This window comes from Saccostrea echinata, unplaced genomic scaffold, assembly GCF_033153115.1.
Source record: "Saccostrea echinata isolate AGI-Se365-2 ecotype Australia unplaced genomic scaffold, CSIRO_AGI_Sech_v1 ptg000046l, whole genome shotgun sequence".
In the NCBI taxonomy this organism is placed as follows: domain Eukaryota; kingdom Metazoa; phylum Mollusca; class Bivalvia; order Ostreida; family Ostreidae; genus Saccostrea; species Saccostrea echinata.
Window position 1 is genome coordinate 1346310 of NW_026889795.1, and position 27128 is coordinate 1373437.

General features: G+C 32.4%; 1 protein-coding gene across 1 annotated transcript in view; it reads left to right on the forward strand.

The window, feature by feature from the left end:
- Positions 1–4218: 4218 nt before the first annotated feature.
- LOC133202274 (probable serine/threonine-protein kinase kinX) overlaps positions 4219–27128 on the forward strand; it is a 31020-nt gene continuing 8110 nt past the window's right edge. Inside the window, exons 1-32 of the mRNA XM_061338067.1 lie at positions 4219–4286; positions 5355–5405; positions 5492–5590; positions 5764–5886; positions 9985–10089; positions 10460–10516; positions 10691–10738; positions 11060–11110; positions 11301–11375; positions 12011–12121; positions 12642–12755; positions 12878–12931; positions 13245–13277; positions 13382–13459; positions 13814–13936; positions 16698–16754; positions 16848–16901; positions 16992–17042; positions 17145–17201; positions 17388–17432; positions 17538–17594; positions 17812–17871; positions 18220–18285; positions 19554–19610; positions 19689–19745; positions 19854–19916; positions 20144–20215; positions 21822–21896; positions 23480–23545; positions 23663–23728; positions 23833–23913; positions 25114–25260. Of these exons, the coding sequence (XP_061194051.1) occupies positions 4284–4286; positions 5355–5405; positions 5492–5590; positions 5764–5886; positions 9985–10089; positions 10460–10516; positions 10691–10738; positions 11060–11110; positions 11301–11375; positions 12011–12121; positions 12642–12755; positions 12878–12931; positions 13245–13277; positions 13382–13459; positions 13814–13936; positions 16698–16754; positions 16848–16901; positions 16992–17042; positions 17145–17201; positions 17388–17432; positions 17538–17594; positions 17812–17871; positions 18220–18285; positions 19554–19610; positions 19689–19745; positions 19854–19916; positions 20144–20215; positions 21822–21896; positions 23480–23545; positions 23663–23728; positions 23833–23913; positions 25114–25260 (2256 nt within the window). The 5' untranslated portion in view covers positions 4219–4283. The remainder of the gene's footprint in view (positions 4287–5354; positions 5406–5491; positions 5591–5763; positions 5887–9984; positions 10090–10459; positions 10517–10690; positions 10739–11059; positions 11111–11300; positions 11376–12010; positions 12122–12641; positions 12756–12877; positions 12932–13244; positions 13278–13381; positions 13460–13813; positions 13937–16697; positions 16755–16847; positions 16902–16991; positions 17043–17144; positions 17202–17387; positions 17433–17537; positions 17595–17811; positions 17872–18219; positions 18286–19553; positions 19611–19688; positions 19746–19853; positions 19917–20143; positions 20216–21821; positions 21897–23479; positions 23546–23662; positions 23729–23832; positions 23914–25113; positions 25261–27128) is intronic.

Sequence of the window (27128 nt, forward strand, 5' to 3'; positions counted from 1 at the left end):
CTAAAACAAGTTTGGATAAACAAAATATCTAGAATATATGTTTAGTAATTTTTGTATATTTTTCTTTGAATTATACAAGAATTTCCATCAATTGATATCTTTTCAAAACCCCTGGTAACGCATGCTGATTTTTTGTCTACAACCATCTGATGGCACTATAATCTTAAATTAAGAATATCTCGAAAAATTATCAGTAGGTAAGGTACGTTGCGTATGTCATTAACAGAAAATTGAAAGAATTCCCTTCAGAATTGAAAGTAAAATACAAAAATGTTATCCTTTAGATTGGTTAGATATCCTTTAAACACAATACCAATACTCCGTCCAATTCATTCCATTCATATTTAATACCCTATGCTTAAGGAACCTCTATATTTTTACCAACTTTCAGTCACAATTTCACATTGATTTAAAAAAAACTTTGTTTTATGGAAATTATGCGAGAAGGCAGGATTAATCACGTTATCAAAATAGAAATCAAAACGAACATTTGAAATTAAAGTAAAGATGGATTGAAACAAATAAATACTTTTTTCGCGTTTATATTAGTAAAGATAAGCCATAGGAACAGAAACAGTCAGTATTTCCATATAGAGAAAGCAATTATCTGCAAGTGTATTCTCAAATTGGAACACCAAAAACAAAGAGGCTTTTATTGCAAAATTACATTGATTTTAGTAGATAAAATACAAAAAGAAATGTTGCAAAATATTAATATATTGATTAAACAACACCACTAATGAATATCTGCTCGTGGACAATCTGTCCCCGAGGATACTTGTCATTAATCGGTATATATTCTTCTATGAATATTAGCAAGATAAAGAATTCCACACTGACTGACATGCCGTAGAAGGTATCACTCTGTTGACATTTTAAAGGGCACTAACTCTAACAGAATGGTTATCCTTCGAGACACAAAGAATTCGTCTTATAAACAGTCTTCAGATAGCCAGTTTTATAATAAAACGGACAACACCTCTACTAGAATAAAAGATTGTAAAGTTTCGATCAAACATTTTGAAGATTCCTATTAGGACACTATGTGTTCCAATTCCCATTTTGTACGAAAATTGTAAAACCTGTGATATTTTAATAACAGGAAATTGTTTAAAAAATAAATAGTGGAAGTGAGTTTGATTTACCGTACCTACCGGTATACTGGATTTCAAAAATTCATAAAAACCCTTACGAACAAAGATATATTGCAGGGTCTAGTCAATGTTTAACCAAGCCCCTATCCTTACTCCTCACCAGAATATCAACTGCTGTGAAGGAGGAGCACTGTGCTTCAACATATTCAATACATGTAACTGGTGTTAATCAAATATTAGTTCTAAAAAACTCAAAAGAACTTTTGGAAAATTAAAATCTCAAAACTTTTCGAACATTAATAGTATTAGAACAAATTACTTTTCCAAGTTTAATACAGCCATTCGTCACAGTTAATTAGGGAGAAGCTTTTTGACATCATAGACAACTGCTTGCTCAATAAAAATGAATCTTGTAAATTTTTATATCTTGTGATTGATCATTAACAAAATTTACTTCGTTAAAAATCACTCTGATTCTAAATAAAAGTACTCTGAAGCTGATATTACAAGGATGCTGGAGTTCCTCATTGACAATCTGTATGTAGTCTGTGGAGACTAGGTCTTCCAACAATGGGCACTTATTGTGCTCCTTTCTTAGCCGATTTGTTTTTATATTTCTATGAATTTTCACGAGACCATTGCTGTGGCCTTCAACTCAATATTTAGATATATCGACGACATTTTGTCAATTAACAAAGGTGACTTTCATTCATGTGTCGACTTGATATATATCCCAGTGAATTCGAAATAAAAGACATCATAGAGTCTGACACATCTGTTTCATATTCGGATATATAATTGACTATAGACGATAATAGACAACTGATAACTGAACGGTATGACAAACAAGATAACTTCCGCCTTTTCATCGTCAATTTCCCCTATTTATGTAGCAATATTCCAACATCACATCCATATGATGTTTTATGTCTCCCAAATAATTCGATACATAAGATTACGCTCTGAATACGATTGATTTTAAACCGATGCAGGCTTCTGACAAGTAAGGTGATGTTACAAGGAATTCAAGAATCCCGTTTAAAGTCCGCTTTTAATTACAATCTATATTTGGTTATTTTTTTTGACTGACATTTTTCATACAATTTGTTAGATCATTGCTTTTGTACTAAATTTAATTACGGAGTACTCCGTCTTCTTGATCAATACATAGGGCTCTCAGCGAATATGACCAACCGAAAGGGAATGCTTAGTTCTCCTAGGCACCTGATCGCATCTCTGGTGTTTCCAGGGTCCGTATTTTTGCCCTGTTCATGAATCGTTTTGTTTACTAGAAATGAAATTGTTAAGTATTCGTTATCTTCAGCTTTTTACATTATACATGTACGAATTATCAAGTGTTCTTATGTTCATTAAATATCTACTCAAAAACACCAAGCTATGATAGACAATCAATGTGCATATTAGCACTTGGTTAAAAATTTATGTAATAAAAATAATAAAAATGCGATCGGCATATGACTTCAATTAAATCATCTTGTGAATGACGCAATAAGAGGCATCTAAATTAAAATCATTGTAAAATTAATAAACACATAAAGTTGAATGTGAAACTCAAGCTCATATTATCACATGGGGATTTCAATTATCATTTATCTACTTCTTAATGTCTGTGTTTCCTCATGCAAATGAAATTCTCAGAATAGAGAAAATGTTATTTTACTTAATAAGCAGATGTCTACTACTTTTTGAATGACAGCTATCATTTTATTACTGATTTTGTTTCCTTCACAGAGAATATGAGAGAATTGAATTAGCCTTAAAATGCGTATACACTTCGATGAAATAAAAATCGAGGAACGAGAATACATAAGCGGATCGCGCTGAGTGGGTGGGGAATTAAACACATACAAAAAGCCCTAAATGAAACAAGCATCATTTCAAACGTGAAAAGTACGTGAAAACGATCAATTTTGCCGACTCTTCTAACTTCCCATTGCATACAATTTTGAAGTTCAATCCGATACAGTGAGGTTTAGCCTGAAGTACGTATCATTTTGACGTCAGTATGGTACGCACTTTATTTGCAGTGAGAAACATGCAGATCAAATATTTTTTTTCACAGTGAAAAATGTGTTTAACTTTATTTTTTGGTATTTAAAATATCCTTTAACTGAAATTTTTGAAAAATGTCATAAGTTATACAGTATAGGTAAGTTAAGGTTACAAATATGGTGAATGGGCCTTAATTATACGCGAATAGTATAGTTTATTAACAATTCTTCACAAACAAGAAAATAAATAATTGGTGATTTTAAATTGTGTCAGAGTTTCCAGAAACGTGAATGCCCGTTCGAAGAAACTACAACGAATCATAATCAAACTTGTTGAATTTCCGCTTACGCTTTTCAAAAACTTTCACTTACACAAATTAGTACATATTTTCTATTAACTAATGGAACAACATCTAGTCCAGAGTGTAATCAGCTTATTCAGCTATATTCTTATAGTAAATTTCCTGCCGATATTGGAGTCGTTCCTCTCAAACTCACGAGATGTGTCAACCTAAAATATCCCAAATAAAATGATTAGGTTTACTCACAGTAATTAAACAACACGTGAGAGGAAATATATAGTAAGATGCAATAACGTGATTGACGGTCATAAAAGAAATAAGGTTGATTATTCAATGGAAAATTAATGTTCATATCATTTAGCATAAGATTTAAAAAAAAATCATTAAAATTAAATTGTAATATACAGTAATAAAATTTTAAAGACAGCAGATCAATTTTGAAATCCAAACTTCATATACGGATGTACATGTATATTAGCTGACTTATCTTTCTTTTATTGAAAAAAAAAAGAAAGAATTGATGAAACAGTCAGTAAAGCCCTTAAAAAGTCTTAAGAGGTAACATTTAAGTGGAAATTCCTTTTTTTTTCCCAAATACTTCCCAGAGGGAAGAAATGATTATCTATCCGACAAATCGTGTAATTCGAACTCACTTTCTAATTTTGACTTATGGAATTAACAAAATATATATAATTATTGTAATAGAATATCTCCGGTTATATATAGAGAAACATAAGGCTTGTAATGAAATACGAAAGTTATAGATTCCCCATATCTATTAATAGATTATGTTGACTAGCCCTTGGTGTCGTGGAATAGGGGCCCTGTCGATGTTTTGATTTATCTTTTTATGCTTAAGCTGTAGCCATGGTAAAATGGTAAGACTTTGTTTCTTTTGTATTTAAATGTATTTACGGTACATTTGATTCATGCAAACATATGTGACTAAACATAGGCGTAGTACGTAATATATGTGTACGTGTAAATTCGGTTAATTCTGTTTATATTTTTTTCTTAGTACTATTATATAATTATCTGTTGAATGTATTTATCTCTTAAATGTTATCATTATTGATTAAAAATGATAACTGGCAGGTTAACATTTATTTTTCTACTTTCGCTTTCAACTGAAACTGTCAAAACCAATTCATGCTTGACCTCTTTCACCCGCTAATTCAAGTTTACATTTATATTAATATGTGATAAAAGTTTTCCCCTTAGTACACAGGTGTTGAAACATAAAAGTAGATATGAGAGCTTTGCCGTGCTTTGTTTATGACCCATTTTAGATCATATTCACTTGCACAATTAAGTTTTTCAAGTGTGCTCTTTACGGAAGAGAAACCAGGTAATGGGCATTATCTAGAGTTTGTGAGGCCGCATAAAATTAATATTTAGATTTTCATCCTCGGCTGGGGCAGGGATGACCCAGCGGGGGCATGGGTCGAAATGATTCAGTATTATAGTAGTATTTTGACTGTCTTGTTATTTAATTTGAATAATTGATAAAAAGAAGTGAGTTTAATAAATAGAACATTAAGGCACACATGTTTATACATGTACATAAAATCATAAAATCTTGACGTTTCCATTTTAAAAAAAAAATTAATTTAATGTTTAAATGGTAAAGTAGGGTTTAATGACAACTGGATATTTATCTTTTCTTTTTCATTTTGAAATATTTATTTAAAGCTTTTATGTCAAAGTACTGATAAATTAAAATTTGGTATTATTACTTAAAATGCATAGAAAATTTTATTTTTATTATACACATACTCACTTACAATGATAGGTTAATTGGCGAACTGAATGTCTACTTTCATCCTTTCTATTTTCTTCCTATGCTGGAATATAGATTTTTTTCTTTGAATGTTGTTCGATTGTATCGGAATATCCCCTGAAATATGATTTGCAATGACAGGACATTTGTTGTTTTTGTTTTACAGAATAAAAAGAAAGACAAGCCAGGAAAATTTTCCTTTAGGAAAATCAAAAAGGTCTGATTGTGAAACTATGTCAAGTACTGTGTTTGCTGCATTTTCAAACATTGTAAGTGTCAATTTAATGTATCCTTATCATACAGAATAAAAACAAGGACATAGAAGCTCCAGAAGAAGAAGCAAAAAGGCTTACAGAATCCAAGGTTAATAATGAAGAGCTAATAACAGCACCTGAAAATAACGTGAGTGGAAAATAAAATTTTATCATGAATTCTGTAAATTTGGTAAAGAGTTGGACAGGATAAATGTACGGTTATAAAATAAATGTATCATGTTTAAATGTTTGATATTTTTATGTATAAACTAACCTCCAGGGGGTAAAATATGAAGTATAAATCGACTTATCATTATACAGGTACATCCTAAAGTAGTAAATGTGAAAACTGAAAGCTCAACAGTGAAACAGGAGAGGGTCAACGAGAGGCCGGTGGATGTTGGTCCCGTTCTGAAGAATGTGATTCAAAATACACAGAGTCAGGTGAGAGAGAGAGAGAGAGAGAGAGAGAGAGAGAGAACGTAAAGAAATCTCTGAATAGAAACACCGTTGTCGTCATTCTATATATTCTTTTCATATGCACGGATGAGTGATATGTCGTCTTCAATGTTGCACCCAAAGGGATGATTATTACTTAATTATTAATTCTTGGACTCAAAACATACAAATTTAGATGAACTTTTCTTACTTTTACCTCTTAAATCCAATCGTTGCAGGTTGTAAAACAACTTTTTCCTCTTCTGTGAAATCATTAGATTTTGTGGTGGCTCAATTTTTGTGGAATTCGTTGGTACCTCTCATCTACGAGTTATTATCCTCCACGAATTAATAAACTATGGTTAGAAAGTCATACTATAAGAGAATACACGAAATTACGTCCCCACGAATCTGTTTAAGCAACCCGCGAAAATTGGCCCTTAAGACTTTTAATGATTTCACAGTATTTTACCAAGTGATATTGACTGACATATCTAAGAAACTACTGCATTTTTCTTTTTTTTTCTTGATCATTTCCATCTCTCAATTTGGCTCATCCAAGATCACATGATCAAGTATAAAATATTATAAGGAGGTGTTTCTTTTTAAAGATTGAGAAAATGCTAGCCAACTTGATATTTCTAAAAAATTGGCCGACATACACTTTATGTGGGCAAAGCAGATACAGAAGCGAAACTCGGTAGATAAACGTTTTTGGCACAATCATCTACTAACCAATACACATAGATTACATGAAACCACTTTGAGATGGTACTAGTAAGTTAATCAATACATGTATGTAGGTCATGTTTTTGTACTATTGTAGAAGGTTATGTATAGGTCATGTTTTTGTACTATTGTAGAAGGTTATATATAGGTCATGTTTTTGCAGTATTGTAGAAAGTTATATAAAGGTCATGTTTTTGCTGTATTGTAGAAGGTTATATAAAGGTCATGTTTTTGCAGTATTGTAGAAGGAATCTAATGAAATGTGAAATAAACGAATAGTAATCATGCTCAAAAGTCCAATTAAACAAACAGTTGTGAGCAGACCCTCTGAAAACAGACTCTGCGGTCTGATCAGGTGCCATGGAGGAGTGAGCATCCACTAACGACCGGTGTCCCGCCCGACGTGTGTCCATTGTCATAATCTGGTAAACTGAACAATCTGTAGACAATTCAATGTGACAATAATGGCCTGACAATTTCTATGAAAGACGTTAGTTAACATTCGATCAAGCGATAGACTGTATTTGCAAACAAGGTAATTGTATCAACTGTAGAATTTGCAAAATATTGACTTAATACGAGATTGTTGATATCGTTATATCATCAACTTATTTTTTAGTAGCCTGCGTCGTTTTAGAAATTGTTTTGAACATGCACTTGCGTATCATCGATTCAACTGGGAGAAACATACCTCATATGCAGGTGATAATTGTATATTGCTTTATGAAATGTATGGAGATAACGAACAGTATTCAAGCTCAAAAGTCCATTAAACAATACAAATTTTGGAGCAGAGCAAACACGGACCTCTAAAACATCAGAGGTGTGATCAGGTGCCATGGAGTATTAATAAGGGACAATTACGGTAGAATAGTTAGTTATGATCATAAACTTTAGTGTGTACGTCCAAATATGAAGTAGATGTGTCAAACTCTCTGATGTCATTTATTTGGAGTTCAATATATATCGAGACGACGTAGGAATGAAAATGAATAATGTTAATCGATGAAAACGTCGTCGAGATTTCTAAATGTCAAATTGAAGGCCAAAATGAGACTTATTATTTTTAATGTAGTTGTTTTTGAATAAAGTTTGCTTCATAAGATTACAAAATCAGGCCTTCTTACAACGGGGTACAATTAGTACCATCGGAATTCCAACAGATTGTTGGAAGACCATATCTTCAATCAGAAACTCATGATTTTTGAAATAACACCCGGAGTACACACACACACACACACACACACACACACATATATATATGTATATAGTATCATTTTTTTTAAAAACAAAATAAGTTTGCAGACGACCTGACAATGAAAAGGCAAATTTCCGCGTTCCATTTTTATTGTTTTTATTGACGAAGGATTTGTCTAAGATGTCAAAAAAGTATGATCTTTAATTTTTCGTTGGGAATGGTTTTATAAGATGTGGAAAAGTCGTAAGTTCTGATGCTGCTCATTTTCGAAGAATAGTGTTATTTCAGATTTCCTAAGAGTTCCTTGGAGCGTTTAAGTATCCACATTTGATAAACACTACTTCTCTACTTGACAACTTCTGGAAACTGCAATTGCCGCACCCTGCAGTTTACTTTAGTTGCATATTCTGATGTTTTACTTCGCAGATTTAATAACACTTAGACATGTAAGAGATTTTAACTGCTGATTCCAATTACCAGAGTAAAAAAAAAACTGTGACCTCCTTGTGAATCTGGTTTACTTTTCAGAACGATAACAGCGGTAAAAAGTGTACGTGGTTTTAATGAAACATCGAGTGCTTCCTAAAATTTTCAAATGAAATCACTTTCTGAATTCTTTTCTGAATATTTTCTGAATGCTTTTCAGAGAGTAAAATGAAAACCATCATTTAAAAAAATGAATCTATAATGTTTGAAGAATCTGCATCATGTCGAATGGGTACTTTCTTCCTGTTGAAAATGTCATCGCACATGAATTCAATTGCGCTTCAATTCAGTGGTAATTTACATTATTTGTAGGACTGACGTTTTCTCCAATAAATCAATAATGTTGAACATTATCAGAAATCCCATGTTTGCTGTGTAATACTTTTCAAAGTCGATACGACCTCTTTTTAAAAATTATGTCACTAATTATAGACACAAATTAAGCGTCTCAATCGCTTCTACCTTTAGTGTACAGTGCGCTTGACATGGGTGTTCCAGTTTTTTAATACATTTAATACCGTTCATTTCTTTCGATGGTATCACTTAATTGTTACATCCATTGCTGCAATTTAAAGAATTATTTATCAATTTTTATGATTACATATTAAGTCATCGTTCTTCACTGTTAGCACAGCAAATAAGTACCCATAGAACTGTTTTACTGTACCTTTTACAGAGAGAGTCATCTCCAGTCCAAAAGATCCAAGCACCAAGGTCCGCAGACTTCTCAGTTCCGCAAAACCACAGTACATTGACTCATCCGTCAACGGAAAGGGCAAGTAGTTTCTTAATCTGTTCGTTTCATTAATTTTAAGTATAGGTATCATAGATCTGACCTTAAGGACGGATGATACAAAAAAATGGATGTCTGGATTGGTATATACAGTACTGTATTTTTGGACCTATTTTGATTGTAAATAATGCAAATAAAAATATCTAAAATATTAAGAATTTGCAGACCTTCTATGATGTTCAAAATATTCTACACTTCTGCACCCCTCTTATTAATGTATACAATTTTTTGTCACTTAAAATCACATTATTGTGAAACTTTGAGTAAAAAATTAAAATCTATGCGGTTAAAATTATTCATTTTACTTATACATGTGTATAAACATGATTAAAGTTGTCATTTTCAAAATTTTTGATAAAAGTTTGTTTGTATCATTCGTCCTGAAATAAAATAATTTCTTTAAAATAATTTTCGTATATAGAAAAAAGAAACATTCAAGGAGATGAGACTTAAAATGAATCATTTGCATTCAAAGCTGTCGATATTTTGATATAAATTTTATTTTAATAAATTATAATAATACAAAATCAAGATTAAGGCAAATTTTGATTACGTCTCTGTAGCTGTCAAATTATTCCTATAATATACTCCTTTTATTGCTGAAATATAAAACAGTTACATGTACATATAAAGTCGTTCCTCGTATCACAAAATAAAAAGACAAGTAGTATTATTTTGAAAATATAATGCTAATTTTTTTTTTAAATCTTGTATATATATAAAAAAAGACTTTTGGTTTTTGAAAAAAAAAAAATGAACAAAGCGATGAAAAATTCAAAGTGTCATATCCCAGGTATACTGTAAAGTTTATTCGTCATGAATTAAAATAAATAATATCCATTTATTAGTGAAAAATTTGGGAATTTTATTTATCATTCACGTTTTGTCCCTTTTCTAGAATGGAGGTTACCCCAAAACATTGGAAAGTGTTGAACCAAAAGGATCGAAGAGAGTACATAGTTATTCCCGGGAGTCGCCAGAACAAAGCACACCCCAGATGTTGGTCAGTTAATGTTTCAAATGAACTTCAAAAATCAGTCCATTCGAAAACCTTTTGTTTTGTTAGTTCAGCTGTATCACTCAGGCGATTTTAGTGTTCATCTGTCATCATGTGTTGTCTACAATGATGGCCCTCTGTCGTTTGTAAATTTTTGAACATATTAAGTTTCTTCTCTGAAATTGGTGAACGAATTTCAATATATACAGTATATAGGATCATGGGATAAAGGAGATTAGGTCCCTAAGTGGGGTTAACGTTTTCATATATTGGGCATATATTAAAAATGCATTATATATGTTAAACTTTAGCTGCTGAGCCAATAAATATGTCAAATTTCCTTTTATTAATTAAACATTTTCTTTATCACTTACAGCCTATGGAGGAAAGAAGGAAATTAAAACAGTTTGCTTCTGTCCGAAGTCCTAGCTCTGTAAATATTTTTTTTTTCAATTTAGAACTGCTGAAATATATTTTATCACTTCCAGAGGTTTAAATTTTTAGTTAAAATATAAATTTTACTCAGTGTTTATATTCGAAAAAAAATTTCTTTAAAATCATGATTGTATTGTCGCACAGCTGTTTATAATTGCAATTCTCTTTTCAGAAAAAAGATAGCGTGTCTTATGAAAATGAGGAAACGACTTCCTCAGAGGTTATTAATTTTGTTTTTGATTGATACAGTCTAGCTAATCCTTTATTTAAGGATTAAACAAATAAGAAAATAAATGAGACTACCCCTTTATGATATGATTTTATGCGAAAAGATCTTAAATGAAACAGTAGTAATTATTTTCTGTTGAAAGTATTTTCTGTTGTTTTGTCCAAACTGAAAATTATATAAAAAAAAAAAGATTCTAGATGACTTCAGCAAATACTATTGTGTCTTTATTTTCTATAAATAATGACTGTTATTTTACTGATTCATAAAAATATACAATAACAGTGATCTTTTCTTTTCCATCTCTAACTACAGAAGAAAAAGAAAAGTCGTTCTATCCTGGGATCCATACGAGGAAAAAAATCGGTAAATAAACACAAAGTTTATAAGTTTTGAAAACGTGAAATAGACCAGTAAGATGATAAAAAAAATGAAAATAGAGCCAAAGTTAGAATTTATTAAAATATTGATAGATGATGATTTAGTCTGAATGCTTTGGTCTGAGTATACATTGTTACAATTAAATATAGATAGCTTATTGTATGTTTTATTAAAGAAAAAAGCCAAACGGAGTTTAACAGATGTATTTGAAGAAGAAGCAAAGAAGACAAACCATGAGAATGAGAAAGTGGTAAATTAATAATTGTAAAAACTCAGCACACATTTCTCTGGAGAGATCAATTCTTGCTAGTTATATAGGTTCCTTATATACACATATTGCATGATTGTTTTGTTATTTTGTCATTCGTAAGCACTTTCAAATAATGTACAAAATCATATTTAAATATTACTCGGGCACTTTATTATTTAATTTACATGTATATCCAGACGTGAACAAGAAAATAATAAACATTTTTTTTGGTTAACATTCTGAAAACTGCTGAAATACGTTTATCATTTTTGAAATTATATACATAATGATATATTATTAGTTTTATTGTATGCTTAGTATTGCAACAATTAAAAACTTTTTAGAGCTGATTATAAACGTAAATCTTTATCGTAAACAGTCGACAATTGGTGGGAAAAACGAAAAGATGCGGAATGATTTAAATTACTTACGATTCGATTAAAATTTTATTTTGTACAACTTGTGGAACAGTTAAATTTGTGATTGTCTTAAGTTACAATATAAGAGTTAAAAAAAAACAAACAAGTATTTAAACTGAATGATCAGTGACATAATGTAAACTGCTAAACATAAAAATTGCTTGGGAAGAAGTTGGTTTTGATCACGTATAATCACACTGACTTGATTACTAACAGTCACCAGATGACGATGATTCAGATGAAGAGGAGGAAGATGATTGGGATGATGATCCTAATAATCCTTTTTCATCGTCTTTTCAACCAAAGGAAGTTCATAGAGCACAACCAGTATGTGTTATAATCAGAATATAACTCTCATACTGTCATGTGTAGCAATATGCATGTATGTTATTTACTAACATTTGATAGATGAATGAATGGTTATTTTAAATTTGCTTTGTTATGATCATTGCCACACTCTATCTTAATTGATAAATAAAACATATATACTATACACGTGTGTTATAAATAGTAGATATACTTTTATTTACCAAGCAAGATTGTGAGCTACTATGGTTAAAATGACCTTTGTGTATTTTCCCCAGCAGTTTCATGTACATATAACATTTAAATGAAAATTGCAATTGGTAAATTTAAATGCGCTTACGTTGCGTAGGAAAGCTGAAAAATAATATATTTTTCATCTTTGTGTAATATATCGAACGAAATATTCGATAATATATTGACAATATTACTTGTACACGTAAACACATTTTGAACAAAAATTAAGCAACATCAGAGGTTTTCGATTATGCAATGCTTCAGGCATTCCTATTAAAACAAGACAGTCGCTTTATTTCTTTTTTAGCCTGCCCAAGATGTTCAGCAGAAACATGATACAGACGTGCAGTTCTCTCTTGAAAGAGAAAATTCGAAAGAATCTGATAAAATGGAAATATCGAAAGACAATATCAATAAAGAGGTAGACTCAAATTACCTGCCATTTTAGCAAAGTTCTGAATCTTTATCAAATAAAAAAATAAAAGCAAAGTTAAAAATGCTTTAATTTTCATACATTCATTGGATAAAATCATTTGTTCCTAGCCTAAGAAAAAGAAGAAGAAAATGAAAATACCATCTTTCCGGAAAAGAAAAAAGGTAAGCTTTATGTTTTGACATTTACGGCAGTGGATTGGAACAAAAAACCCTTAGCTAGCGAAGATGAGTTTGCAGGGTGAGATGAGAAATTTTGTATAGTTGAGAGTTTAAAGGCAGGGGTGAAATTTAAAAAAAAAATCAACATTTGATACATGGACTATTAAAAGAATATTGAAACTGTCAGCTAGAAGTAATAGTGAAGAATAAAAATAGGCTTTTTCTATATGTATCAAAGTAACCCAATATATACATACATAAATTCATTTTCTTTAATATTCAAGCAATTGTATCAAATTATTACTCTGTTATGCAGGAAGACGTGGAATCTGAAGTTCAGCCAACTTCGGTAAGAGTTTGTTTCAAGCAAATTAATGTAATGTATATCAAAATAAACAATAATGAAAGAAATGTATTTTTACTATTGCAAAAATTAATCTATTGCCCTTAAAGGTTGCTCAATCACCCACTTCTCAGAGTACGGCATCACTTCCGGTCAGTCACCAAGAACAAATGATGAAGCAAACTACGGTAATTGTTACGTGAACCTGTTTTTTAGTGTCGCATGTACACGTTGATTTTAGTTATTGGGGAAAAATTACCTTAGCTTTAAATTCACATTTGAATTTTGCAGAAGGTTAACAAGGACATTATTATGCAGCAATTGTTTTTCATATCAAATAAATACAATCAATCGTATATCTTAAGTTCAACTTGTCAATATAACCACCTTTACAGTATATTATTGTAGTTGTGCTTGTTGAATGATTGTACATGTACATATGGTTTCAATTTTCATTCTGTTGCATATTTATATGAATGTAAAAAGGCATATAGCTTCATGTTCTGCTTTTTGAATATGTTTGCATGATCGTCATTGTGTAGACAATACCAGATGTAGCAATCAGACAGCATCATGTACAAGCTCTGGAACAACCACGTGTTCACAGCTACTCTTACGAATCTCCGGACCACTTCATTGATACTGAGAATTCTGGACATTTACTGGTAACAGAATCGTTGTTGTATTCAATGGTTTCTTAAACAATCCAGGAAATATTCCTTAATGACTAATTAAACTGACTGATGAACTTTTTAGCTCACCTGAGCTGAAAGCTCAAGTGAGCTTTTCTGATCACCCGTTGTCCGTCGTCCGTCCGTCCGTCTGTCTGTCCGTCCGTCCGTCCGTCTGTAAACTTTTCACATTTTCAACTTCTTCTCAAGAACCACTGGGCCAATTTTAACCAAACTTGGTACAAAGCATCCTTGGGTAAAGGGGAGTTTAAATTGTTAAAATAAAGGGCCAAGCTCCCTTCCAAGCGGAGATAATCAAGAAAAGACAAAAATAGGGTGGGGTCATTAAAAAATCTTCTTCTCAAGAACCACTGGGCCAGAAAAGCTGAAACTTATGTGAAAGCATCCTGGGGTAGTGTAGATTCTAAATTGTTCAAATCATGACCCCCGGGGGTAGGGCGGGGCCACAATAGGGAATCCAAGTTTTACATTGAAATATGTAGAAAAAATCTTTAAAAATCTTGTTCTCAAGAACCACTGGGCCAGAAAAGCTGAAACTTATGTGAAAGCATCCTGGGGTAGTGTAGATTCTAAATTGTTCAAATCATGACCCCCGGGGGTAGGGCGGGGCCACAATAGGGAATCCAAGTTTTACATTGAAATATGTAGAAAAAATCTTTAAAAATCTTGTTCTCAAGAACCACTGGGCCAGAAAAGCTGAAACTTATGTGGAAGCATCCTGGGGTAGTGTAGATTCTAAATTGTTCAAATCATGACCCCCGGGGGTAGGGCGGGGCCACAATAGGGAATCCAAGTTTTACATTGAAAAATGTAGAAAAAAATCTTTAAAAATCTTGTTCTCAAGAACCACTGGGCCAGAAAAGCTGAAACTTATGTGGAAGCATCCTGGGGTAGTGTAGATTCTAAATTGTTCAAATCATGACCCCCGGGGGTAGGGCGGGGCCACAATAGGGAATCCAAGTTTTACATTGAAATATGTAGAAAAAATCTTTAAAAATTTTCTTCTCAAGAACCACTGGGCCAGAAAAGCTGAAACTTATGTGGAAGCATCCTGGGGTAGTGTAGATTCTAAATTGTTCAAATCATGACCCCCGGGGGTAGGGCGGGGCCACAATAGGGAATCCAAGTTTTACATTGAAATATGTAGAAAAAATCTTTAAAAATCTTGTTCTCAAGAACCACTGGGCCAGAAAAGCTGAAACTTATGTGGAAGCATCCTGGGGTAGTGTAGATTCTAAATTGTTCAAATCATGACCCCCGGGGGTAGGGCGGGGCCACAATAGGGAATCCAAGTTTTACATTGAAAAATGTAGAAAAAAGTCTTTAAAAATCTTCTTCTCAAGAACCACTGGGCCAGAAAAGCTGAAACTTATGTGGAAGTATCCTGGGGTAGTGTAGATTCTAAATTGTTCAAATCATGACCCCCCGGGGGTAGGGCGGGGCCACAACAGGGAATCCAAGTTTTACATTGAAATATGTAGAAAAAATCTTTAAAAATTTTCTTCTCAAGAATCACTGGGCCAGAAAAGCTGAAACTTATGTGGAAGCATCCTGGGGTAGTGTAGATTCTAAATTGTTCAAATCATGACCCCCAGGGGTAGGGTGGGGCCACAATAGGGAATCCAAGTTTTACATTGAAATATGTAGAAAAAATCTTTAAAAATTTTCTTCTCAAGAACCACTGGGCCAGAAAAGCTGAAACTTATGTGGAAGCATCCTGGGGTAGTGTAGATTCTAAATTGTTCAAATCATGACCCCCGGGGGTAGGGCGGGGCCACAATAGGGAATCCAAGTTTTACATTGAAATATGTAGAAAAAATCTTTAAAAATCTTGTTCTCAAGATCCACTGGGCCAGAAAAGCTGAAACTTATGTGGAAGCATCCTGGGGTAGTGTAGATTCTAAATTGTTCAAATCATGACCCCTGGGGTAGGGTGGGGCCACAATAGGGAATCCAAGTTTTACATTGAAATATGTAGAAAAAGTCTTTAAAAATCTTCTTCTCAAGAACCACTGGGCCAGAAAAGCTGAAACTTATGTGGATGCATCCTGGGGTAGTGGAGATTCTAAATTGTAAAAACCATGACCCCCAGGGGTAGGGCGGGGCCACAATAGGGAATCCAAGTTTTACATTGAAATATGTAGAAAATATCTTTAAAAATCTTGTTCTCAAGAACCACTGGGCCAGAAAAGCTGAAACTTATGTGGAAGCATCCTGGGGTAGTGTAGATTCTAAATTGTTCAAATCATGACCCCTGGGGTAGGGCGGGGCCACAATAGGTATTACAAGGGGGAAATCGGGTGAAAAACAGCAAGGCCAAAGTTACTCAGGTGAGCGTTGTGGCCCATGGGCCTCTTGTTTCCTATAATATACTAATTTTTCAGATGCTTTATGGTGTCTTTAAGTCATTTATAATTTACCGGCATTGTAGAGTTTTAAATAATATTAACAAATATCTTAACCCGTCGAGTATATACTTTAATTGATGCTTATTGTTTTGATTAACAAGCTTGACCCTTGTCGAAGAGCCGTAGAAGATCACTACCTTACTATTCTGTTATGTCTTGGCCTGAGTTCAATAAAGCTTGTTTTTGAGAATGGATAATACTTGTGATTATTAGTTTCTTGTGCTGAGAACCAATAAAAGCACTGTTGTTTTGGTATCAAAAGCAGGAATGAAAACTCTCTTATCAGAAGGAATCTTTAAAACTGTTCATATCTAAATTTTTTTCAGTCAAGGGAAGAAAGAAATAAATCGAAACAGTTTTCATCCATGAGATTACCCAAAAATGTAGGTTTAGATTTGTTTATCTCATACAGCTATTAGAGGAACCCATTATAAATATTTAATGCATTTGGCAATATAGATACTCATATTTTGCAGCAACAACGCCCTGTTTTGCATTTTATTAAAGAGGAAGGAAGGCCTGTTAACATGGTATGTACCTTGTGAAGTATAAACATATTTTTATTTCTTATTTCTAAAAGATTGAACATTGCAGACCATAAGCGATTATACTTTTTACAGAATGAAAAAGAAAGTGTTGAAGTTGTGGATGAAGAATTGCCACCAAACATCGTACGTTTTCCAAACTGTTCTGTATTATCATAGAAGAAATTTAACATTGTCATGGAAGGTTAAAATACCTTGGATTCAGCCAGCTGCTTTTTTTCATTTCAGAATAAGAAAGTCCGTCAGGAGGCCAAGATATTTTCTTCTTTCAGAAAAAAGATGACAGTAAGATATTTGGACAGTATAAGACAGTATAAGGATATTATTTTCATAAATAAAGCATCAATAATCAAACGCCCAAAACTTTAGTATAATGATATGGTGTACATTACAATAAATATGCAACTAAGAATTAAGATTTAATACATAACATAGAAATCTAGATCACAGGGTTATAATCTACATTAATAGCATAAGAAGAGTGTGCTAGGAAAAGTAACTGAAGATGAAGCAGAGGTAATTATATTTATATTGAAAAAAATGAAAATAAAAGATGATTGGATATGAAATGTGTCAGATACTTTGTTCAAATATAAACTATCAATCTTAATGTTTCTCTAGTCTGCTGAAATAAAAGACGAAGAAGTAATACATTCTTCCCCATACAGTCAATCAGAGGTAAACTTTACAAGTTTTCACCAAATCAAAAAATATCAATAACGTTATTCAGTAATCCTCGATTATTGATAGTGAATTTCAGAAATACCTGCTTAACTTTTTCATGGAGATACGTCAATCATTTTCCTCTAATAATTTTTTTTCTTTACGTGTGTGTAAATTTTTGCATAGATGAGATTTATTCAGTATAATACAATTCAGTTTATTTTTTCCACAGATGAGTGGTGTTCGTAGCAGTGCTCCACCAAATTTTGCTTATTCTGTCAGTGACCAACAGGTCTGTTGAGTTAGCTCGACTACTTAAGGCATAATAATTTTTAAATTTATATATCAATTTTTAAATTAATATATTCATATTATATATCAAAGTTTGAAATATTCTCAGTGTGTTTGTTTCACATCATCTAAGAATTAACCTATCTTTTTGTTTGTCATTGTTTCATGATCAACTTAATGTATAGTTGTGTTATTCCTTTGATCTGTACTTATAACATTAATAGAAATGAGGCAAAGTCATACATGCACCTTATACGTGCAATGTTTAAAAGTCTCATGGAGAGTAAATGATTTGTTATAACTTTTATAGAAATGGGGCATATTCACACGCAATACTTGCAATTTTTAGAGCCTAATGGTGAGTGAGGTGACAAAGCAGAGATCTCAAACACTACAACCTACTCGAACACTCCATGTAAGTAACAGTCTATTATAAATCACTTTACGTAAGTAACAACCTACCCAAACACTCTAAGTAACAGCCTAATCAAACGCTCTAAGTAACTTGCCCACTCGAGCACTTTAAGTAACAGTCTACTCGACCACTCCAAGTAACAGCATACTCAAATACTCAAAGTAACAGCCTACTTGAACACTCTAAGTAACAGCCTATTCGAACACATTCCAAGTACGTTAAAGCCTATTCAGACATTCCATGTAAGTAACAGCCTGCTTAACACTACATGTAAGTGACACACTAAGTAACAGCTTACTTGTACACTATACGTAACAGCTTACTTGATCACTCCATGCAAGTAACAGCCTGTTTAACACTCTATGTAAGTGACAGTCTGTTTGAACACTTTAGCTAATAAGCTACTGAAACATTCTAAGTAACAGCTGTATTCGAAATCGAACAATCCTTGTAACTAATAGTCCAGCGTCTGATGACCTATAATCTACTCGAACACTCCATATAAGTAAAAGTCTGTGTCTGATGATCAACATGATAGTTTTAAATTGAAATCTTTTTTCAAAATTTTAATATTTTTACACACAAACTCGGGATGAATTTATCTTTGAAATATAAAATTGATCGCTAATTGACTTGTGTTTGTGCAAAACAAAGCCGCTAAAATAATTAGAGCTTTTTAAAAAAATGTATGATTTGATGCTGAATGAAGTCTATAACTTTTTAATTAACCAAAATAACATATGTACATGTATGTGTATAATGTATATAATGTCAGCTTTACAAGTACATATAAGAAAAAAGAAGGAATTAAAGCAATGTGATCAGTATTAGCGTACTAAAGGGAGATTTTCTTATTAGTCGAAATTGTAATGGAAAGGTATTATTGTAAAAGGAAGGATCTAATAATATCTTCTTAAATTTTTTTTAAAAAATTCTTCAGTATTCAAGTATTAATCATATAGGGGAGGTAAATAGTGAGTATGTGACACAATCAAGGTAATTCCTTAATCTTTGTGGTTTAAAGTTGGAAGCGTTACCTTTCATAGTGCATGATGACTATGGTCAAAGATTTCTAGTGATGCCTAGAAGTCTAGTAGTATTGAGTATTATGAAATATTAACTATTAGTAGTTTTATTATTCATGTTAATAATAAAACAAGGTGTATATTATAATAAAATATAATTGCAACGAAAAAAAAACAAAACAAAACTAAAACAAACAAACAAACAAAGAGATAAATCCGTACCATTTCTGTCTTTACTTTTAGTCGCCTACTGAAGAGAACAGCAAACCTAGATCCGCCACCGTGACAATAGAATCAGCTGTAAGTTGATGCTTCCGTCAATATATTTATGTTAAATTTCGTGAGAATTTGCGTAAACTATCTTTGATGTTTTTATAGACACTACCCCGAAATGAGAGAACACTCGATATTGAAATGGAAAACGAGCCAACCAAGGTTATCATCCTTATACAATTAGCCTGAGTTTTACCAGAAAGAATTGAATTGTTAAGTGTAAAAAGAAAATAAAAGGAATATATTTATTTATTTTGTTGTATTTTACAGAAAAAGAAGAAAGGGAGTTCAATTATGAAGACATTGTCATTTAGAAAATCCTCCAAAATTCTGGTAAGCTCTAGCTTGGAGATGTCTTCTTCGTAACAATCGTAATGTTCTTGTCATTATTTGGAAAAATAGATCATTCGTTTCAAGGCAATTACATTTTAATTTTCGCTGGAGTTTTGTTAAAGCTGAAAATTGAATTGTTTGTTTTATTAAAAATAGTTTTAAATAATGGCTAAAGTATTTTTGTGACACTAATGATTTTTGGAATACTATTATATCATTTCCATTAGGAGTCAAATGAGCAAGACTCATCTATAGCTATTTCAAGTCAACAGATTGATGAAGTGATAGTGGAAGAACAGGTAAGATTTAACAAAGACTGATACATACAATAAAAAGTAAATGTATGTGCAAGAATTCAAAAATAGCACAATCCATAGACAAATTGAACATGAAAGAGTTTCATAAGAAATCCAGACCTGATATAAAAAACTTCTGATCAAGGGGGATAACAAATTCAGTTAAGATTATGTATATTCTGTAGTAGAATGTATTAACATTTGGCATATAGCAAAAACTATCTATGTAGTCTTTGGAGACCAGGTCTATCAACAAACTGTTTGAATACCGATGGGACTGACTGTGCGCCTTGATTAGGCGACCTGTTTTATAATTCCTATTTAAACATTTATACATCAGAAGAAGAAAACTCTTGCAGTGCCTCAACATTTGGATATATCGAGGATGTTTTATCAATTAACAATAGTTACTTTCATTCATGTGTCGAATCGATATATCCAAGTGAACTCGAAATAAAAGGCGCAACTGAGTCTGCCATAATTGTTTCATATTGGGATGTTTTACTAACAATGAACAATAATGGCTAAATAACAACTAAGCTATATGACAAAATAAAATGACTCAACTTTTCCATTGACAGCTTTCCTTAATTATTTATATTATATTCCACGATCACCAGCATATGGATTAAATGTTTCCCAACTTACTCGACATTCCAGTGCATGCTCTGAGAACGATCAGTTGTTAAATGGAGAAGACTACTTACAAATACGTTAATTTTACAGGGATTTTATCAACTTAGTTTAATGTTAGCATTTCGAAAATTTTGTGGTTGTTGTAATTTCCTTACTTGCAAATACAACCTACATTGTATCATTGGGTCGTTTTTTGACTGACATGTATCATACCAATAGGTCAAAATATTTTACTACTAAATTTGACAACTGATTACTTCATCTATCTGATCAATACACAGACCTCATGTCGAGTGTGACAGTTCGACAGGGGATGCTTATTCATCCTAGGCACCTGATCCGACCTCTGGAGTTTCAAGGGGTCCGTGTTTCATGACCTGTTTACAAATTTGTATTTGTATTTTAAAGAATTTTGAGATTGACCACTTTTTATCATCACTTTATTTATGAAAATAGTAAGAATAATGACGATTAACTCCCCTTGGTATATTTTCAGATAAAAGTCAAATAATGATATATTTTTTTCGCCTGATACTGTTGAGAATGCTAACATAAGAAATATGATGCATAAATAAAGTTTTAATTTTGATTTTTTTTAAGAACATATACCTAGGATGCAATATATGGAGATAACGAACAGTATTCAAGCTCAAAAGTCCATTAAACGTTACAGAAAATAAACATGCTAATACTAAAGAAAAAAATATGGCGTTTCAAACTACCCAGTGTTTCCGTAATCAAGACGATACCTTATGAGTCATTCGATATCATGTTTTATATACGTGTATGTTAAACCCCAAACTGTCCATTTTGTAAATGAGAGAACTGACTTTGGGACAGGGCCCTTGACTGGACAACTCACAGCATTCCTACTTTACTGTGAGAAGAAATTCTTAATACATGATATAAAGTTTGGTTGTAATGATTTTTGTCTTTGAAATGCTCTTATTATGATACAATATTTTCATTTAAGAGTCAATATGAGGAACCCTATGATTTGGAAGAATCCTCTAGCACACTCCTTGAAGAGAAGGTCCAAGAAAGTGAGGTAGGAGTATGTCTTGAGCAATATGACATTATCTATACTTATAAATGAATACATTTTGCCAATAAACTTTGATAGGCCTCCACCGGATATACTGCTTGTACCTTAAATATTGCATCACAACTGAGATGATTTTCCTATACTATAATTGAAACGCACATGATCATCGGCAATTATCGTGAATTTAATTAGAAAAAAAAAAAACTTTCGTTTTCAATATTCCACCTCGAAATAGCAAAGATAAGAGTAAAGTGGTGGACACGCTTAGGTGGATCTTTGTCGCTACAAGGACAAGTGAATCATCCGTAAATAGTGAATATATTAATCGTTTATCTGTCCGAATATTCTAAACCAGAGAACTAAAGTTCTGCAGCTAGATTTCATCTAGATATATGAAAATGTATTTTAAGCCGTGACTAGTAAAGTACATATCACAAAACATTACATGTTAGTAAATTGTACGAGGGCTGTTCGGAAATTATTGAGACATTGTGTATATTCTTCTTTCTAATGAATGTTTTTCGGTGAAAATTTGCATATACGTAAGACAAACACTAAGAATTGATAAAAGCAAGAAATATTTTTAAAATATTTTATTTTTTCTTTTCAATGGTATATAAATGTGTCAATGGTAGGGGTACCCTACAAGAAATCAGATATTGAAAATTTGTAACACCAACAAAAAAACTCCCAGTGGATCCATAGTGAGAGCGAAAATAATTCAAATTATGTATATAATTTTTCGATTTAATTTTGACTTCATCTTGTGCAAGTTTGCTAGAATTTCGATCAGAAAAACGGAGATCATTAAAAAATTTAAGCGCGGTATAGCAATCTGATAACGACGACTAAACGGATTTTGACGTCAAGGCGGAGCAGCGAGCATACCTAAAATTTTGTGTAGCGGTATTGAGAACTCTTGTCCAGACTAAATGACCTGCTAAAACAAAAACAATGCAATAAAACATGTCTAAGGGTTTATTTTTTCATTGGTATATTTTTTCTCACAAATAATTCAACCAGAGTAAAAACAAAAGCTTCGGACGACCATCAATTATTACGGACTAAATAACGTTGACCCGCCTTGCATAACTCGGTACTGCATGATACTAAGTCAACCTGTATATGACACTTCGTGTATATTTTACACTGGGGTAGCAACAGGACACGTTTTATTTTAATTTTTTTTGGAGAATTGTTTAAGAATTATAAGATACAGTTTGAATTTTTGGAATGTTATATGAAATGACAGAGAAAGTAGATTGAACGATTCCCGATCATTCACAATGAGAAAATAACGTCTGACCAGGCGAAAAATGACGTAGCGATGCTGCTCCAGGTCAATACACATATGCTTGTTTATAATTTCACCGGAACCTATTTAATTATCCTATAAATTAGAAATTTTGCACAATTGTTTTATTTGTTCTTTATGAAATGTTGACGAACTTTCATGAATTTATCTCTGTCCTTTGTGGAGTAAAAGTAATTGTCTCAATAATTTTCGAACAGCCCTCGTAGATGATTATTATATTTATTGTTTTAATAAGAAATTTGATAATATTTATTGGCAATTCTTTTACCAGGCAGATAGGGAAGAAAGGAAGAGGCAGTTAGAGCTTGTGTTTCAGGACATGGAATCAGAGAATGAGGTTACTGAAAATCATTGTCATTACTTTGCATAAAAAAAGACACATTGTGATTTATTAAAAAAAAACCCTTTCTTAATTTACATTGGATGAAAATGAAAAGAAGGTGCTTAATTATAGGAGGAAGACAAACCAAAGACAAAAATGCCACAGAAGATAATAAAAGCAATAAAAAGGAAGGGCAAGGTGGGTCTTGGTGGTTTAGTTACGATACTTTATCAAACATCATAGTATCTATAAAAAGATGAGGCTTTCTTATCTAGTATTTCTATATTCTATTCCTCCTACAGAAAAAGAAGTCGGACTCAGATGAACCCGAGATGTTCCCTTTGATGGAACAAGGTCAGCCAGGTGACAATGAAGAAGTCAAGGTAGGTAAAACGAAGAAAAACCATTTCATTTAATTAAACTTCAGTGTGGAGATGTAATACGATAGAAAAAGCAAATTCATGGGGAGGTGTTGTAAAGTATTGTAATATGTAACTGGATCTACAACAAAATGGAGCGTGGAAACTTTCGTATCTTGTGATTTAAAAAAAATTACGTTGTTAAAAATCACTCTGGTTCTATAAAAAAGTACTCTACAGTTGATATCAAAAGGATTCTTGAGTTCCTTAATTTTTTTAAATAACATTTAGGTAGTTTTCGGAGACCAGATCTTCCAACAAACTGTTGAAATTTCGCTGGACACTAACTGTGCTCCTTTATAGCCGACTTTCTATACTCCTATAAGGCAGATTTTATTCAAAATCTTCTAAATGAGAAGAAAAACACACTTGCTGTGGTGCTAAACTGGACATTCAGATATATTGATGACATTTTTCAATTAACAATAGTTACTTCCATTTATATGTCGACTCGATATATCTGAGTAAGCTTGAAATAGAAGACACCTCTGAGTCTTCCACATTTCTTTCACATTTAGATGTTTACTGACTATAGACGATAAGGGCCAACTAACAACTAAATTGTATGACAAACAAAATGACTTCAGCTTTTCCATCGTCAACGTAATTAATTTCCTTATTTATGTAGTAATATTCCGCTATCACCTGCATATAGTGTTTACATCTCCCAACTTATTCGATACTCAAGAGCATTTAAAACCGAGACAGGCTACTGACAGATAATTGATATTACAGGGATTTCAATAACTTCGATTTAAGTCTGCATTTCGTAAATTCTATGGTCATTATAATATAATGACCTTGTTAACAAATATAACCTGTCATTGGGTCGTATTTTAGTTAATGTGTTTTATACCAATTCTAGCCCCCTTTTTTTTTTATACTAAACTTGACTACAGAATGTATTTCTACGTCGTCAATACATAGGGCTCATGTGTGACAGGTCAACAGGGGATGCTTACTCCTTCTAGGCACCTGATCTGACCTCTGGATTTCCAGGGGTCTGTGTTTTATGCCCTGCTCACAGATTTGTCTTGTTTGTAGAAATTTTGAAATCATTCGTTGTTTGAAAGCTTCACCATTTTTCATCTATATCATTTGAGATCTGACTGAAAAAAAAAAAGTTTAATGGCTTACAAAGACACACAAGTTATTTTTCCTCAGAAAAAGAACACATCTGACAAAATATTGGAAGTGAAAGGCCAATTAGGAGAGTTAAAAGAAATTGCTCAGAATAATGTCGACAAGTTGTATGAAAGAGAAGAAAATCTTGATGATCTGGAGGATCGAGCTGATGAACTATCTAAAAAGGTAAGAGAGAGAGAGAGAGAGAGAGAGAGAGAGAGAGAGAGAGAGAGAGAGATTTGTGACTTTTCAAGACTTACTGATGTGGATGAAGAGATAATTAATGTAACCATTTTAAAATTGCATACACACTTTCATGTATCCACCGTCGGTTGTGACGTGTTTTGAAGTGAAAATGGCGTAAAATACAGACGTCGAATTCTGAGTACCATTTCTCGATCGTTATTTCAGTGAATATTATTTGTTTGTTTTTTTATGGATAATTTACAGACATTTCCTCTATCAAAATGATGTGTTTTGATTTTGTTTTCAAAATACATTTTTATTTGATAATGTTAAACTAATATTTAAAGGGGCCTGGACACAGATTTGAAGTTTATATTTTTCTAAAATTTTCAGTATAAATACATATGTTGCCAGAGCGTATCACCAAAAATATTATAAGAGTGTGTTTAGAAACTTTTTTTTATCTGAAAACTATTAAAACTACCAGTTTTGGGACGCGATTGATTGACACACATCCTTGCAATTTCAGTATTTAAGAAAAGTGGAAAATTTGTTGTGTATTAATGAAAAAGCAAAACCAACTCACCAGTATTGTTAATCCGTGCTCAGTGATGTGTGCAGAGTAAGCAGAATGAACACGACCAGTAAAACGTTAACATTAACAATAACAGAGCTTATGCCCGTGTTTACAAGCACAGGTGTTTGACATGATGTTTTGAAGAATGTTTGAATCTTTGAATTTCAAAAACTGCAATATTGCTGTGTCTAGGTCCCTTTAATGCATTTCAATCTAAAGCAGAAAAAAGAAAAAAAAATTTTACAAATAAGGCATCAAAAGTTTAATATGTTTCCAATACCAAAGAAAAGAATGTTTTAAAACGTGTTTTATTTTATGTACCCTTAAAAATGTATAACGATTTCGAGACTGTCAACATTCTGGTTTCGATGAAAAATTCAACATTTTTATGTTCTGCTTTAGGCAGGCTACAGTTTCAAATTTCTAAATCATGTAGACCAATGCGAACCAGATTGTTTGTTTAAAATGCACTTAAATGGAGAAAATACCGTTCGTGATATTACGGATACTAGTATAATAGAACTTTACACAGGCATGTAGTATCAAAGGAAGGAGAAAAATCCACTGTTTAGGTCGTCTGTCGTCATCTGTCGTATGTTAACATTTGAATATTTTCAGGAACTGCTCAATCAATTTCAACCAATTTTGGAATATAGCATTAATGAATGAAGGGGTGCAAATATTGTGAATTTGATGGTTTTTGCCCCCCCCCCCCCCCCCCCCGGAGGTTTAGTGGGGCCATCGTTGGATACCCACGATATATCCTCGTCTTAAACTTATCACCCGTGGGCAAACTCGCTGAAATATCGTCGTTTATTATGCAAATTCGTCGATTATAAACAACCAATCAGAAAGTTGGAACTCCTCAATTTTGAAAATACGTTTATAAGTTTGCCATTTATGGCTATATCTTGAGGCAGCCTTTTTGTTGCTTAAGTTCAGTAAAAGATATTGATACTGGTAAATTTGAGTAAAATATGATGTAAAACTAGAACATATTCAGCTCCAGAATTGAAAATTCACATGAAAATATGCTACACTTTAAGTTCTCTTACGAGAAAATGTATGATTCAATTTTTACAAAAAATCAACAGATTGAGTGAAATGGATCACAGATTATAATGTGTCAAAATACGGAAAATTGAAATGATGAATTCAGATAGCGATTAAAAAGAATTCAATGGCAAAAAAGTGAAAGATTCAGTATATGACGTCACAACCTTTGACCTCTTAATATGACCTTGACCTTTATTGTAGATAAAGAATGGAGACTCCTCACCGTATATGTCCA